Source organism: Bos grunniens, chromosome 23, assembly GCF_055505025.1.
Source record: "Bos grunniens cultivar Pamir isolate PY7600 chromosome 23, Bosgru_T2T1.0, whole genome shotgun sequence".
Taxonomy (NCBI): domain Eukaryota; kingdom Metazoa; phylum Chordata; class Mammalia; order Artiodactyla; family Bovidae; genus Bos; species Bos grunniens.
The window spans coordinates 49,483,079-49,496,822 of record NC_141187.1 but is presented as its reverse complement, the minus strand read 5'-3'; the positions used below and the strand labels follow the sequence as shown (position 1 = coordinate 49,496,822).

Here is a 13,744-nt window from a genome sequence, read left to right as displayed (position 1 = left end):
CGTTGGAGTGCCCGGGATCTGATTGCCTGACCATGGTGAGCCCCTGTTCTGTCGTCAATAAAATCAGGATTATAATGCCTCCCTCACAGTGTTATTGTGAAGATGGTTTATGATAATGTGCTCTAAATGCTTTGTACTACACCTGGGACATGGCATGTACAAGCTAATGGTGGCTATTCTTTGTTTTATTGGATTGTCATCCCATCAGCATTGAAAGGATGACATTTATTTATGCTTCCCCAGAACCCAGCACAATGCCTGACTCATAATAGGTACTAAAAGAAAATGTTTGCTGAATGAAAGGATGGAAAGATCGTAGGATGAATTGTATTAATGAGTCATGTGAGCTGGTAGGGTCTCACGGAGAAGCAAGACTTAAGGTGACTCCAGCAGAATGCACAGAGAAGGTGGGTGAGTGTTGCCCTGGGGGACGGGCAGGAACTGAAGCACAGAAGCAGAAAAGTGCAGGGTGGGTAGAGGGTAGGTTGGGGTACAGTTGTGCAGGGCTCTGGATCCTAAGGCTGGGAGTGTGCGTCTTGTCTGCTGCCAGCAGGGAGTCAGTGTGATGTTGAGATGGTGAGTAAGGTGAGGAGGGAAACTTTCAGAAGGTTAGTCTGGAGCAGGAAAACGATATCCACACCACGTGTCCATTCCGAGCAGACGGAGTCCCTGACCAGTCAGTCAGTCAGTCAGTTTAGTCGCTCAGTCATGTCCAGCTCTTTGCAACCCTGTGGACTGCAGCACGCCAGGCCTCCCTGTCCATCACCAACTCCCGGAGCTTATTCAAACTCTTCTCCATTGAGTTGGTGATGCCATTCAACCATCTCATCCTCTGTCGTCCCCTTCTCCTCCTGCCTTCAATCTTTCCCAGCATCAGGGTCTTTTCCAATGAGTCAGTTCTTCACATTAGGTGGCCAAAGTATTGGAGTTTCAGCTTTGGCAACAGTCCCTCCAATGAATATTTAGGACTGATTTCCTTTAGGACGGACTTGTTGGATCTCCTTTCACTCCAAGGGACTCTCAAGAGTCTTCTCCAATACCACAGTTCAAAAACATTAATTCTTCAGCACTCAGCTTTCTTTATAGTCCAACTCTCACATCCATACATGACTAATGGAAAAACCGTAGCTTTGACTAGATGAACCTTTGCTGGTGAAGTAATGTCTCTGATTTTTAACACGCTGTCCAGGTTGGTCATAGCTTTTCTTCCAAGGAGCAAGCGTCTTTTAATTTCATGGCTGCAGTTACCATCTGCAGTGATTCTGGAGCCCCCCACAATAAAGTCTCTCACTGTTTCCATTGTTTCCCCATCATCTGCCATGAAGTGATTGGACCAGATGCCATGATCTTAGTAACAACTATGGAAGCAGAGAGAGAGCGTTTAATAGCATAATAAGAGATAATGGGGCTTCCCCAGCTGGTGGCTCAGTGGTAAAGAACCCGCTTGCTAATGCAGGAAACACGGGTTCGATCCCTGGGTCTGGAAGATCCCCTGGAGAAGGAAACGGCAACCCCCTCCAGTATTCTTGCCTGGGAAATCCCATGGACAGAGGAGCCTGGTGGGCTATGGTCCATGATAACGCAAGAGTCAGACGTGACTTAGCAACTAAACAAGAACAACAAAGGAAATAATAGAGATTAAGGAGAGCCTAACTGTCTCTGTGTCTTATCTTGTCTCTATGAATTCTTCATGTGGTCATTTAAACCATTGGCCAACACGCATACTGATGATTCTGAGATGTACAAGATGACATTTTAAAAACCACGGCAGGTGAATGTTTAGCTACAGAGGCGACATGCTGAAATTGGAGGGTCGGATCCCCGAGGAACGTGGAAGACGAGGCATCAACAGAGTCAAGGAAGAGAGGTGATTTGAGCTCCAGGCTGGGCGTTTTCCCCTCGGAGACTTGGGAAGATAAAACAGTCGTTCGATTAAGGTGGGTAGTGGAAATGGGTTACTTCAAGAGAGGAAAAACTGAACCAAGCAGCTAAATTGCCGACAAGAGAGACTCGGATTGCAAGGAGGAAGGTGGTTGCGGAGCAGGGGGAGCCCGCTGGGTGGGGACACAGGGCCGACTGACAGAGGGATGGAGAGGAGCCGGAAGGCGGTGGGAGGAGCCAGGTGCGGCCCCGCCTCCTCCTGCGGTCGCCTGGGCTGGCCTGGGCCCGCCCCTCCTCTCTCGGCGTCGCCTGAGCAGGAGGAAGCGGGTGGAGCCTGGAGGTGGCGCTGGAGCGGGCTGCCTGCCTGTGTTTCGTTTTCAGGAAAGAGGGCTGAGTGACTGTGGAGGAAGTTATTCTTCCAGATGAAGGAACCATTTCTGGAAAGGGATACAGGTGAAAGAGAGAAAGAAAGAAGGAAGGAGAGAAAGAAAGAAAAGGGCCTTCCTTTCCCCTATTCTTAAGGGAGTCCATTCATTCATGGACCGTATTTATTAAATTGAAAAAGCCCCACTTTCATTTTCTTCCTATAACCACCATGTTTACTGACTGCTGATTTTATTGCCACAAAACTCTCTGCCAGCCATAATATACTTGTTTTCTCCTACACTGGGGAAATGCAAGAAGGATGTTTAGGTTGAACCCACCTCCCCTGCAAGTTTTAAAAAAAAAGAAATTTATTTATTTATTTATTTTTACTTTTGGCTTATTAGAAAAGACCCTGATGCTGGGAAAGGTCGAAGGCAGAAGGAGAAGGGGACAACAGAGGATGAGATGGTTGGATGGCATCACTGACTCAATGGACGTCAGTTTGAGCAAGCTCTGGGAGTTGGTGATGCACAGGGAGGCCTGGCGTGCTGCAGTCCATGGGTCGCAAAGAGTCAGACCCGACTGCGCGACTGAACTGAACTGATTTGGGGCTGTCCTGGGCCCTGTTGCTGCGCGGGCTTTTCTCTAGTTGCAGCGAGCAGGGCCTACTCTCTTGTCGAGGCGCACGGGCCCCAGGGCCTGTGGGCCTCCATAGTTGAGGCTCCCCAGCTCTAGAGCACAGGCTCGGTAGCTGTGCCGCATGGGCTTATGCGCTCGAGGCATGTGGGATCTTCCTGGGTCAAACCTGTATCAGATGGATTCTTTACCACAGAGCCAACCGGGAAGGCTTCCTGCCAGTTTCGTGTTTGAAAAATGATAGAACATCCTGATAACTGAAGGTTTCATAAAATGTACCAAGAACCCGAGTGGCTTTGGACCTCTTGACCACAGTTCCACAAACAGTAGACAATGGAACAAGACTTCCAACAATCAGAGGGAAAATATTTCTGTTCTAGATTTCCATACCCAACCAAATTATCAGCTAAGTATGTGTAGTAGTGGGAAAAGAATGCTTTGGGACACACAAATTCTCAAAAATTTATCTCCCAGGCACTTCTCAGTAAAGTAGGTGGAAGACGTGTGTGATCAAAATGAGGGAGTGAACCAAGAGAGGGAAAGGCACGGGAAGCCAGAACACAGGGTCCAGCCAACACTCAACGGGCAACGGGGACCCTTAGGGGGAGGATGAAACTTCCTCTCAACAGTGGAGGAGCAGGTCTGGAGAGCAGTGGACCCAGATTAGAGCAAGTCAGAACATTCCAGGACGGATTTCTCCCTTTCTTTCTCTTGTTATCTCCTTTTTAAAAAATATTTTGTGGCTGCCATATCTTTTTGAAGAAAAAATTGTAATACTTTTATTGAGGTATAATTGACTCAAAACATTATATTAGTTTCAGGCATGTAACATAATGATTCAATATTTGTATATACTCTGAAACGATCACCACACATAGTAGGTCTAGTGAACATCTGCCACCACACATAGTTACAAAAACAATTTTTTTCTTGTGATGAGGACTTTTGATTTACTTTTTTATCAACTTTCTTTTTTTAACTGAAGTATAGTTGATTTATAGTATTAGTTTCAGGCATATAGCAACATCGCGATTCAGTTAGATATGTGTGTTTTTCAGATTCTTTTTCATTATAGGTTCTTACAAGATAATGAACATAGTTCCCTGTGCTCTGCAGTAAATCCTGTTGCTTATCTATTTTATGTACAGCAGCGTGTTATCTGTTAATCCCGTCGTCGCTGTTGTTGTTCAGTCGCTAAGCGTCCACCTCTTTGCGACCCCAGTCCGCCAGGCTTCCCTGTCATTCACTCTCTCTCGGAACCTGCTCAAACCCAGGTGCATTGAACCGGTGTTGCCATCCAACCGTCTCATCCTCTGTTACCCGCTTCATACTCCTAATTTATTCCCCCTCCTTCCCCTTTGGTAACCATAAGTTTGTCTTCCATGTATGAGGACCATCTCTGTGTGAGAAGATGCGAGAATTCTGGAGATGGATGGTGGTGATAGTCGAACACCTTCGTGAATGTACTAAATGCCACTGAACTATACACTTAAACACAGTTTAAAGGGTGAATTTTATGTTACTATATTTTTAAACAATTTTAAAAATAAAAACTATAAGTGCTGCACAAATGAATTGAGTTATAATTATTTTTCACATACTGATATATATCAGACTTTTAAGACTCAAGTATTAAAGGACCTCACTTTTATTTTCAAAACCAGGTACAAAGGCTACGTTTTTCTTTTAAAATTGCACATGTTTATTTAAAAGATCTATGACTAGAAATGTGTATTCTAACAAATAGATCTTCCAGTAATAACATCTATGTTTTTTTATGTCTTGTAATCATATGTTTAATGTAAAAAAAGTACCATTTTTAATGTAAAAAATTATAATTTTAATGTAAAAAATCTGACCATATGACTTAAAAATTGCCTTTTTTACTTTACATTTTCCCTTCAGTCTATGCAAGCACTCTCATTTTCTTCAAATTTTAAAAAGATTTTAGATTTACACACCATTTTCTTAACATTTATTTTTAATGATAACTCTGACCAAAGTGTAATATTAATGTAAGTGCCTCTTACAAGTCAAGTCCCTCTGTAGTTAAAAAGGAGGTTTTAAAACCCTCCTTTTGTGTATTACATATTTTCTCAGGAATACATTAAATAGGAATACTGACTTTTGTTTTAGGAATACAGTAATTCAGATTTTAAATTGAGAGATTATTTTTTGCCTTATTCAGTAAAGAAAGACAAAAGCTTGTTCAGAGATGACAGATGACATCTCTTCTGAGGGCCAGGGTGGGAAAGGACTCCAGATGCTTTGCTTGATTCCACCTGGAGCCAAATTGCTAAGTGGTTACAACTCCCAGGGGCCGTCAGACAGGTTTCACGGTTTCACGGGAATGACGCGTAGCTCTCCACACCCACCTCTGCAAGACCGAACAGCTTCAGGGGTTGCTGAAACTGCTTCAGAACTGTGCTATAACTTTTTCCTGAATGTGAAACGTTTCTGGCTGATGTCAGCAAGGTTTAAATGTTTCAGGTTAAATTCTGAAAATCAGTAAAAAGAAAAGCACAAATTAAGTTAGACTGGATGTCAAGGGCATTGATTTATGGCAGCAGAAACACTCCTGCATAGTCTCCTCTCGATTTTGGATGACTTTTTGTTGAGCCCAGCTCTTGCTAAAGGGAAGCCAGGGCTAAGGAAGGATCACTGGGAAGACCCTCCAAGCACTTTCCTGCATCCCTAGGGCAGGACTGTTTCTCTAACGCGCCTTTGGATATGGTCATAACCACCTTCCTCGGATGGCTCCCTGCTCCAGCCCTGCCTCACTCTCTGTTTCTCATCCACAGGGAATGCGATTTGCCATTAATGTGAACCTTCTAGAACAGAGGTGTGCTGTATAGAAAGCTCGAACAATTGCCCCTTACCGCTTTTAAGAAGCCTTTTTAAAACAACAAAATAATACCCTTAAAAAAAAAAAAAAAAGGCAATACTAACAAGACATTTTAAATGAGGTTGGAAAATGCTCATGACATAATGCTAACTTAAGAAATTGGAAATGAATCTGTATGGGGAATCTGACATCAGTTTGGTTAAAAAAAAAAAAAAATTATTGGGAAAAAAACCTAGAAGAAAATCTACAAAAATTGTTTAGCTTGATTGTTTCAGTCTGGATTGTACATTTTAGGTGAAATTTTCTTCCCTGTTCTATGTTCCCTTCTACTTTTTGTGAGCCTCCTACAGTAAACACACACACTGTTATAACCGAAGGGTGGGGGAACCCCAGCTTTAGACTCATCCTTCTAAGCAAGCCCCTTGCTTGATTTGCTAGCAAACTGTCCGCTAGCATCGAGGTCTGCCCTCACAGGCTGAGAGCGGGGCAAGAAGTGTAAATTCTCCTGGCCTCTTTCCACTGTGTATAATCAGGAGTTCGAAGTGTTTCTTCCTAATGGTCTATAATCTTTCCAAGTCTGTGACAAAATTAAACTGTCATAACCTTAGAGTCAGAAAAAGCTGAGGATGGGTTTTTTTTCCCCCTCCCCTAGCTCCTGCTCTATTTAGATTCCCACTTTCTGTGTTTTTGTAATACTACCAGTTGACTTCTGTTTCATATTCTGCCTCCTGCTTTAGCTGCTTTAGTTGTCAACATAATTGAAGACAGGAGTTTTTAAAATTTTATTTTGTAATATTATTTTTTTAGTTTTAAAATTATATTGAAGAATGCTGATTTATAATGTTATGTTCATTTCTTCTATGCAGCACATGACTCGGCTATACATGTATATTCTTTTTCATATTCTTTTCCAGTGTGATTTGTCACAGGGCGTTGAATGTAGCTCCCTGTGTGTTTTACTATTATTATTTTAAGGAACTTATTCTTTAAACTTCCTTGTGTGGACACTTCTCTCTGAAGCAGGGAAACAAGGTGAATGCAATAAATTCTTCATGACGATAAAGTGATAATGGTTGGAGGAACTTGCCTGTGAATGTCTACAGTTTGGAATAATGGTCACTTCAGACAGTAGGTGACATTTGGTTTGCCCTAGACTCTACCCCAGGTTAGGTGTCAGATCATTTATGGCTTCATTTCCATTCTGACTTCATGTTGTTTGTGTATGAATCTCTAGTTTCACTTTTCCTAAAAGATGGAGGCCATATTAAAAGCCAACAACAGTTCACCCAAACCAAATCGAAAATATGCCCTGTGACTTGAAGGAGTCAAGAAAGACAATCAATCAGCTCATCTATAGGAATGTGGTTAAAAATGATGAGTAGTCTTTTTGATGTAGCTTCTGCAAAGCATGCTGATTACTTTCTTGTCACTGCTTTTCCAAACATCCTATGTCTAGTGTAGGAAAGTAACAGTTGATAATTTTTGGTTTCAAACTAGCACCAATCATTGCTCAGAAAGATATCCTTTCATGCCTGATTGGACAGGAATTTTGACCTTGTGGAAAGGGCATGAGACTGGAAACAGAATTCTGACATTTTACTTATTAAGTAACTCAAGGAGGCTTCTTAACCTCTCTGGGACTCCCTCTTTCCTGTCACTAACTTGTGGTTTTCGGTTTATAGGCTCTCGTGTTGAGGGAACGCAGTGGATAGGACTGAGATCCCAGCAGGCTACAGCCAGCCTGGCCCCACCACGACCCAGCCAGCTGCTGGCTGTCCTCACAGGGTTTCTTTGACAGAGAGAGCTCTGAGGCTTTCAAAGTTTTGAAAGCACCTGGGATAAACGTTCTTCAAAGCAGATTTCGTTTCTGAAATCCTCTGTGGAATATACATTTTGAATTCTTTCAGTAAAGGCTGAGTGTGGCTGTCGTTCAGTTGCTGAGTCATGGCCGACTCTTTGCGACCCCAGGGACTGCAGCAGGCCGGGCTCCTCTGTCCTCCACTGTCTCCTGGAGTTTGCTTAAATTCATGCCCACTGAATTGGTGATACTGAGTAGCTATTCATAATTTTCTTCATGGAGCTCTTAGCACATTATGTATCCGTGTGGTGCTGGTGGCTTATTATCTGTATCTCGACTCTGTAGAACTTTGTGTAAGTGTTCCAGTCCCAAGACTGTAGAACGGTAGTCCCTCACAAAGTGTAAGCTTAGAAAACTCCTTTGAGAGCATATTTTGAAGGCTAGCTTATTTCGCTCCTGTATCCTATTCAGTGACTGTATGCTTGCCCAAGAAAATTAATGTGAATTATTGTTTAGCTTGCTGGGTTAGAAGTCACTTGGCCAAGGGCACAGGTGTCTTCTGTGTACCATACCTGTGCATATCGTCAGCCATGCCTCTGACTTCCAGCCTCCTGATCTTGCAACTTGGGGCTCTTAATGAAAGAAGATTAGGCAGGAAAGGACAGATGAATCTCCAGTATCTATGCTGTCCAGCTAAAGGGAGTCAAAAAACATGCTCAAAACACGCAATTTATTAGATATCATCTGTCCCCAAACCAAGGGGCAACTCCTCAGTACAGAAACAGAAACTGTATTTGAGATGTTTCTCTCAGCTCTACAATTTCTGAAAAGTTAATCCCCCTCCTCTGGCAAAAACGAAAAACCACTAGAAACAGAAAAATTCTTCTGTTCCCGGGCCCTTGAACCAAGGAAAATAGAGTTCTGGGCTAATTTATATATTTCACAAACATTTTCCCATTTCTGAAATGGAATTTCTGTGGGTTTATGAAACTGCTTTCTTCATTTAAAGCTTCGGACAGTTTCAACAACTTTAGGAGAGATTGATCTTATTTTTTATAATACCGAGAACACAGATTTATGATTTCTGGAGGATTATAACTTATTCATAAAAATAGAAAAATAAAAGTTTCAATTAAAGAATCCTACTTCCCTGGGAATTCCCCGGGGGTCCCGTGGTTAGGACTTGATGCTTTCACTGCCAGTATCTGGGTTTGATCCCTGCTCAGGGAACTAAGATCTCTCAAGCCTCATGGTGAGGTCAAAAAAGAGAAAAAGGATACAACTTCTGTGGCAGGCAGGAAGAACAGCTATTTTAACTCACAAGTTGTAAATCTTTTCTGTGGTAAAGGATTATCATTTATCCCCAAAGAGATAGGAGACAGTTCCCGTGGGATTTTGAGCAAGTAAATGGTTTCGCTTAATCTCATTGAAATCAAGGGGCTCTGTTTCATTTAAAAAATATGTTCAGGATAGGACTGATGCCTGTTTCCTAACCGCAAGGTCATTTTTAAGGTCAGCTAGAGAGAAAGTGACTTGTCAGTGATGTGTCTCTAACAGTACGAGGGGACCTATCTACAAGTGGAAGGAAAAAATAGCCGACCTTCCTCGGGTCAGCTAGTGAGGACTGTGCCAGACGTTGGAGTCTAAACTTCAGCAACCTAGTTGTAAGGAAAAAAGCTACTTTTTAACCCCTTTCCTGTACCCCAGAAATTCTGAAGACATACCATGTAACAGCAGACCTAATATTGTATTGCAATTATTTGTTTTCCTACTGCAGATGAAATCCTACATGAGTGCCCAGTAGTGAGCCTACAGTAGACGCTTTATAACTGCTTTCTAAATGTGTGTGCGTGTCAGTCTCTCAGTCGTGTCCAACTCTTTGCCACCCCATAGACTGAAACCGCCAGGCTCCTCTGTCCTTGGGATTCTCCAGGCAAGTGCAGTGGGTTCCCATTCCCTTCTCCAGGGGATCTTCCCTGGATCAAACCCGCATCTCTCGTGTCTCCTGCTTTGGCGAGCGGATTCTTTACACTGTGCCATGGACTACCCAGTGTGAATTATCAGGGGGACCCTGCCTCCGCCACCCGCTCTCCCTGCCCCAAGTTGAGCAGAGCTTTTGCCACAGTGGGAGCTGGTTCACAGATGAGTGTTGTGGTTAAGGAGGCTTCTACTGTGACCTTCTTACTACACATTATTGAAATAAAGAAATCCCTGAATTTTTAACATTGAAGTTTTACTATAATGTTTTTGAGGACAGTCTGTGTGTTTTCCACAGTCTAACATTGGTCCTTCCGCATAAGAGGTTATAACTACTTGATGAATGAAGAGGTACATAGAGGTATTTTATACATTATGGACTGATATCCTGGAAAGGTTTCTCCCCTCCCATCCATGGGTATCAGCCACTTGTACCGATGCGGACTTCCAGCCACTGATTCAGTTTCAGAAGAAGCACTGTTCTTGTCCGTGTGTGTGTGTGCTCACTCAGTTGTGTCTGACTCTTTTGCGACCCCATGGACTGTAGTCTGCCAGGCTTCACTGTCCATGGAATTTTCCAGGCAAGAATACTGGAGCAGGTTGCCATTTCCTTCTCCAGGGGAATGTTCTTGTCTATATATCTGTGTTTGTGAAATCTTTTGAACACTATCACATTTGCCTTTATTAGAAGAGGAAATTGAGAAAATGTTGGGAATTACTGAGCATGCTAACAGTGGTAAACTTTTATCTCATGATATCTTTAACTGCTTGGACTTAGGCTGGTGACCTCTGCAGTTCGTGGTGGAGAAAAAGGATATGCTGTCCAAGATTTGTGTCTAAAAATTGAGGGGAAATTTGGAGTGCTATAAAATGGGATCTTTAGAGAACTTCCATTCTCTTTACAACATGCAAATATACATACAAAGATAGTTTGATTTTTGTTCTTTTCAGTTTATACATATACATACAAATACAGTTTCAGTTTATACACATACATACAAATACAGTTTGATTTTTGTTCTTTTTAGTTTACACATATATATACTAATATAGTTTGATTTTTGTTCTTTTCAGTTGATAAACATTGCAGAAATATATTGTATAAGATGATGAGTTAACTGTCATTGTTTAGAGAGAGGACAAGTATTTATTATAAAGATCTTTAAATGGTGTTTATTACAGAGTAATTGAACACTTTTTCTGAAGTATAAAAACAGCTTTTTATGGACGGTGTGACAAAGACCGCGGTGTGGGTCACACTCAGGCACTAACTGGGAGCGGTCCTAGATCAAGTTGCTGGAATGTTCTGCTTTACTCATCTGTAGCCAGTGGACAATCTCTGTCCAGGGTTCTCTGCTGCTCTCAGGGAGGCTGAAGCTCCCTGACTTGTGGAAAAGCTGTTTCTAAAAGGATGGGTCCAAGGAGCTGGTGCCCAGGGGCGCGCAAAACAGGAGTGGTCCCCGAGTTTTTTAAGTAAAATTTGGAAACGGTCTCAGGGTGGCAGTCTTTGCAATTTCTCGTTTAAAATGACTGATCATCATCAGACAGAATGAAAGAAACTGCAATTTATAGTTTCACGGTGCCCTGTGGAAACCGTAGTGTTTTCTTCTTTATCTTCACGCCAAAGAAATTAGTTATTTACGGTGAAGACTTCCCCGGAAAGCAGTGATTCTGGCTAAGGACTCGTTTCACGCGTCGGAAAACGGACTTCTTCAGTATTCTGAATTACCAGACTAAAAGAAAATTTTTAAAAAGCCTCCAAACAAAACCTCATCATCTACGCGTTCTCTCAATAGTTTCTAGAGGAGGCTTGGCCGGCACCGTTTCCAGGGATAATCAAAAGTAAATGTTTAATAAGTAACTGTGCAATCGAATGACTTCTATTTTTCAGCTTATTTCCGCCCCGGGGGCCGTAAAATCCTCAAAAAAGGGGGGGCCGTCTCCCTCCCCTCCACTCCAGCTCGGGGCGGCGCGCACGCCCTGCCCTCGGCCCGCCGCGCGCCCCAGGCGCTCGGGTCCCGGGCCCCTGCCCCGTCGAGTTACTCAGGCCCCGCGCGCAGGGCGGAGCCGCGGGCCGGCGGCGCAGGTGGGGAGGGGCGGCCGGGGCGCGTCGGTGACACCCGCGGGGGAGCGGGGAGGAGCGGCGGCCGCACCCCGCCCTGGGAAGAAACCGGCCAGGTGTGGCTTCGGCGCCCGGCGCCAGCGGGGAGGAGACTCGCGCCCCCGCCAACCAACACCACCACCCGCCCGCGGCCCGGCTCCTCTGCGCCCTCGCCGCGCTGCGAGCCGCAGCTCCCGCTCCCGGCCCGTCCCCGGCGCCCTACCCCCGCCCGCTTGCCGCGCTCGCAGCGGCCGGGCCGGCCGCAGTAGAGAGGCGCGACCTCGCGATCCTTCTGCGTCCCCAGCTCAGCCCCGGCGTGGGGCCTCTCCCGGGAGCCCCTCGCCCTCTCCGAGCCGGCCGGCCCTCGCGTCCGCCCCGGAGCTGAGCGGCGCTCCGAGTACCCGCCAACATGAGCTGCAACGGAGGCTCGCACCCGCGCATCAACACGCTGGGCCGCATGACCCGCGCCGAGTCCGGCCCCGACCTGCGCTACGAGATGACCTGCGGCGGGGTCGGCGGGGGCGGCGGCGGCGGCGGCGGCGGGGGCACCAGCAGGATGTACTACTCGCGGCGCTGCACGGTCACCGACCAGAACTCGGACGGCTACGGGTGGGTACCGGGCCGGGGCCGCCACCCTCCCCTGGTACCCTGGGACCGGGAGGGATCCCTGACCGACGGGGAAACTCAGGTCCCGAAATGGGACGGTCGGTCAGTCCGAGGTCCTGCGCGCATTCCTCGCTCGCGCTGGGGCCTGATCGGCGTGTCCCGCGCGCGCCGCGCTGACCGTGGGGGGCGCGTGCGCCCGGGGAAGGGAGCCGCTCCTACTCGCCCGCGGCCGGCCGGTGAGGGTGCCGGCGGGGCGCGGGGGTCCCGGCTGCCCCCCGGAACTATCCTTTGCGCGGCGTCGCGTTAGTCTAGGGCCACAGATGGGAGGTCAGGCGGACGGGGCTGCGACCACCAAAGCCAACTTCTCTAACTGTAACCAAAAGTAAAGCAGTACAGAAGCGGGGGCTCCGGCCTGCGCGCTGGCCGGGGTGGACTCGGCGGGCGCTACTGCTCATCGCCAACTCGTGGTCACCCCGAGACCCCGTCCGCAGCGGCGCCTGGGCAGCTCGGCCGCCGGGGGAGGCTTTTGTGTAGAGGCTGCGCGTCCCGGCCTCTGGGGGTCCCGGGTCGAGAAGGCTCCGCTTTGTCGGCTTCTCCTGCTACCTAGACCGAGTTGCCTGGAGGGGGCGGCGGCCTGTTCCCGCGCCCCCCGGCCCCCCAGCCCGAATAGGCCGCGCCGCAGCTCCGGCTGGGGAGCACACCTGTGGCCCCGCGCCTGCGCCCTTTGTCTCCTGGTTTTTCAAATGCACCCGAGAAACGACCTCGGTGTCGGGGTGGCGGAGGGCGGGCGCAGACTCCTGCGCTCCGAGCCGGGGCTCGCGGAGGGGCGGCGCCGCGTCCCACCCCCGCCGGCCCGCCACGCCGGGGGCGCCCTGGTCCAGGTGCCCCGGGGAGAGCGGTGGGAAGAGGGCCAGGTCTGCCTCCGAGTCAGCGGGGAAATCCAGCGAGGGGGGTCACTCGGGTGGGGGCGGAGAAAATAACGAACCTACATTTACCCGGTCCCTGGAGCCGGGGTCACCCACCTGAATCGTGAGAATTTCTCGGCCCTCACCCCGCTTTCCGCCCCCTGCAAGTCCTTGCCTTGTAGGGCTTTGGGGAAAAGAGGCCTGGGTTCCAGAAACTGCCGACCTTGCCTTGTGGCCTTAGGCTGGGGAGGAGCAAATTGAATCCTCTCCCGGGGGTTTTGTTTTGCCAGCGGTTTTGGAGGCGGGGACGGACTCGAGTTGCAACGTGCTTTCTGCTTCGATTTATTCATTTCTTTATCTTCCTGGAGCACCTTGAAATTTTATTTTCCCTTTCTGCGTGAACAAAGAACCGTCTCAATCTTGGCGCTCTTTCTTTTCTTACTAATTTTCTTTAAAAAATTGGATGGCTCTCTTTAATGAACAAAATCCGCCTGGGGGTTTCCAGAACAATGTGCCAAGCCACTAGGGAGGCTGGGAAGAAACTTTGGCTCATTTTCACTTTGGTGTTTAAGTTAGTTTGAAAACTTGGCCAACCATTTAAATCCGAAACTTTACTTCCCCCTCCAAGT

General features: G+C 46.9%; 1 protein-coding gene and 1 long non-coding RNA gene across 3 annotated transcripts in view; one reads left to right on the top strand and one right to left on the bottom strand.

Moving 5' to 3' along the window:
• Positions 1-3,636: 3,636 nt before the first annotated feature.
• On the bottom strand, positions 3,637-13,371 carry LOC147347793 (uncharacterized). The gene is made up of 3 exons (XR_015152804.1): positions 13,233-13,371; positions 8,099-8,219; positions 3,637-5,381 (listed from the first exon to the last, which is right to left on the bottom strand). It is a non-coding gene; the product is annotated as an uncharacterized LOC147347793 (long non-coding RNA).
• Positions 11,699-13,744, top strand: part of DSP (desmoplakin) — a 44,067-nt gene continuing 42,021 nt past the window's right edge. For both annotated transcript variants that reach the window (XM_086370903.1, XM_086370901.1), the window contains exon 1: positions 11,699-12,213. In XM_086370903.1, coding sequence (XP_086227029.1) covers positions 12,014-12,213 — 200 coding nt within the window. In that variant the 5' untranslated portion in view covers positions 11,699-12,013. The remainder of the gene's footprint in view (positions 12,214-13,744) is intronic.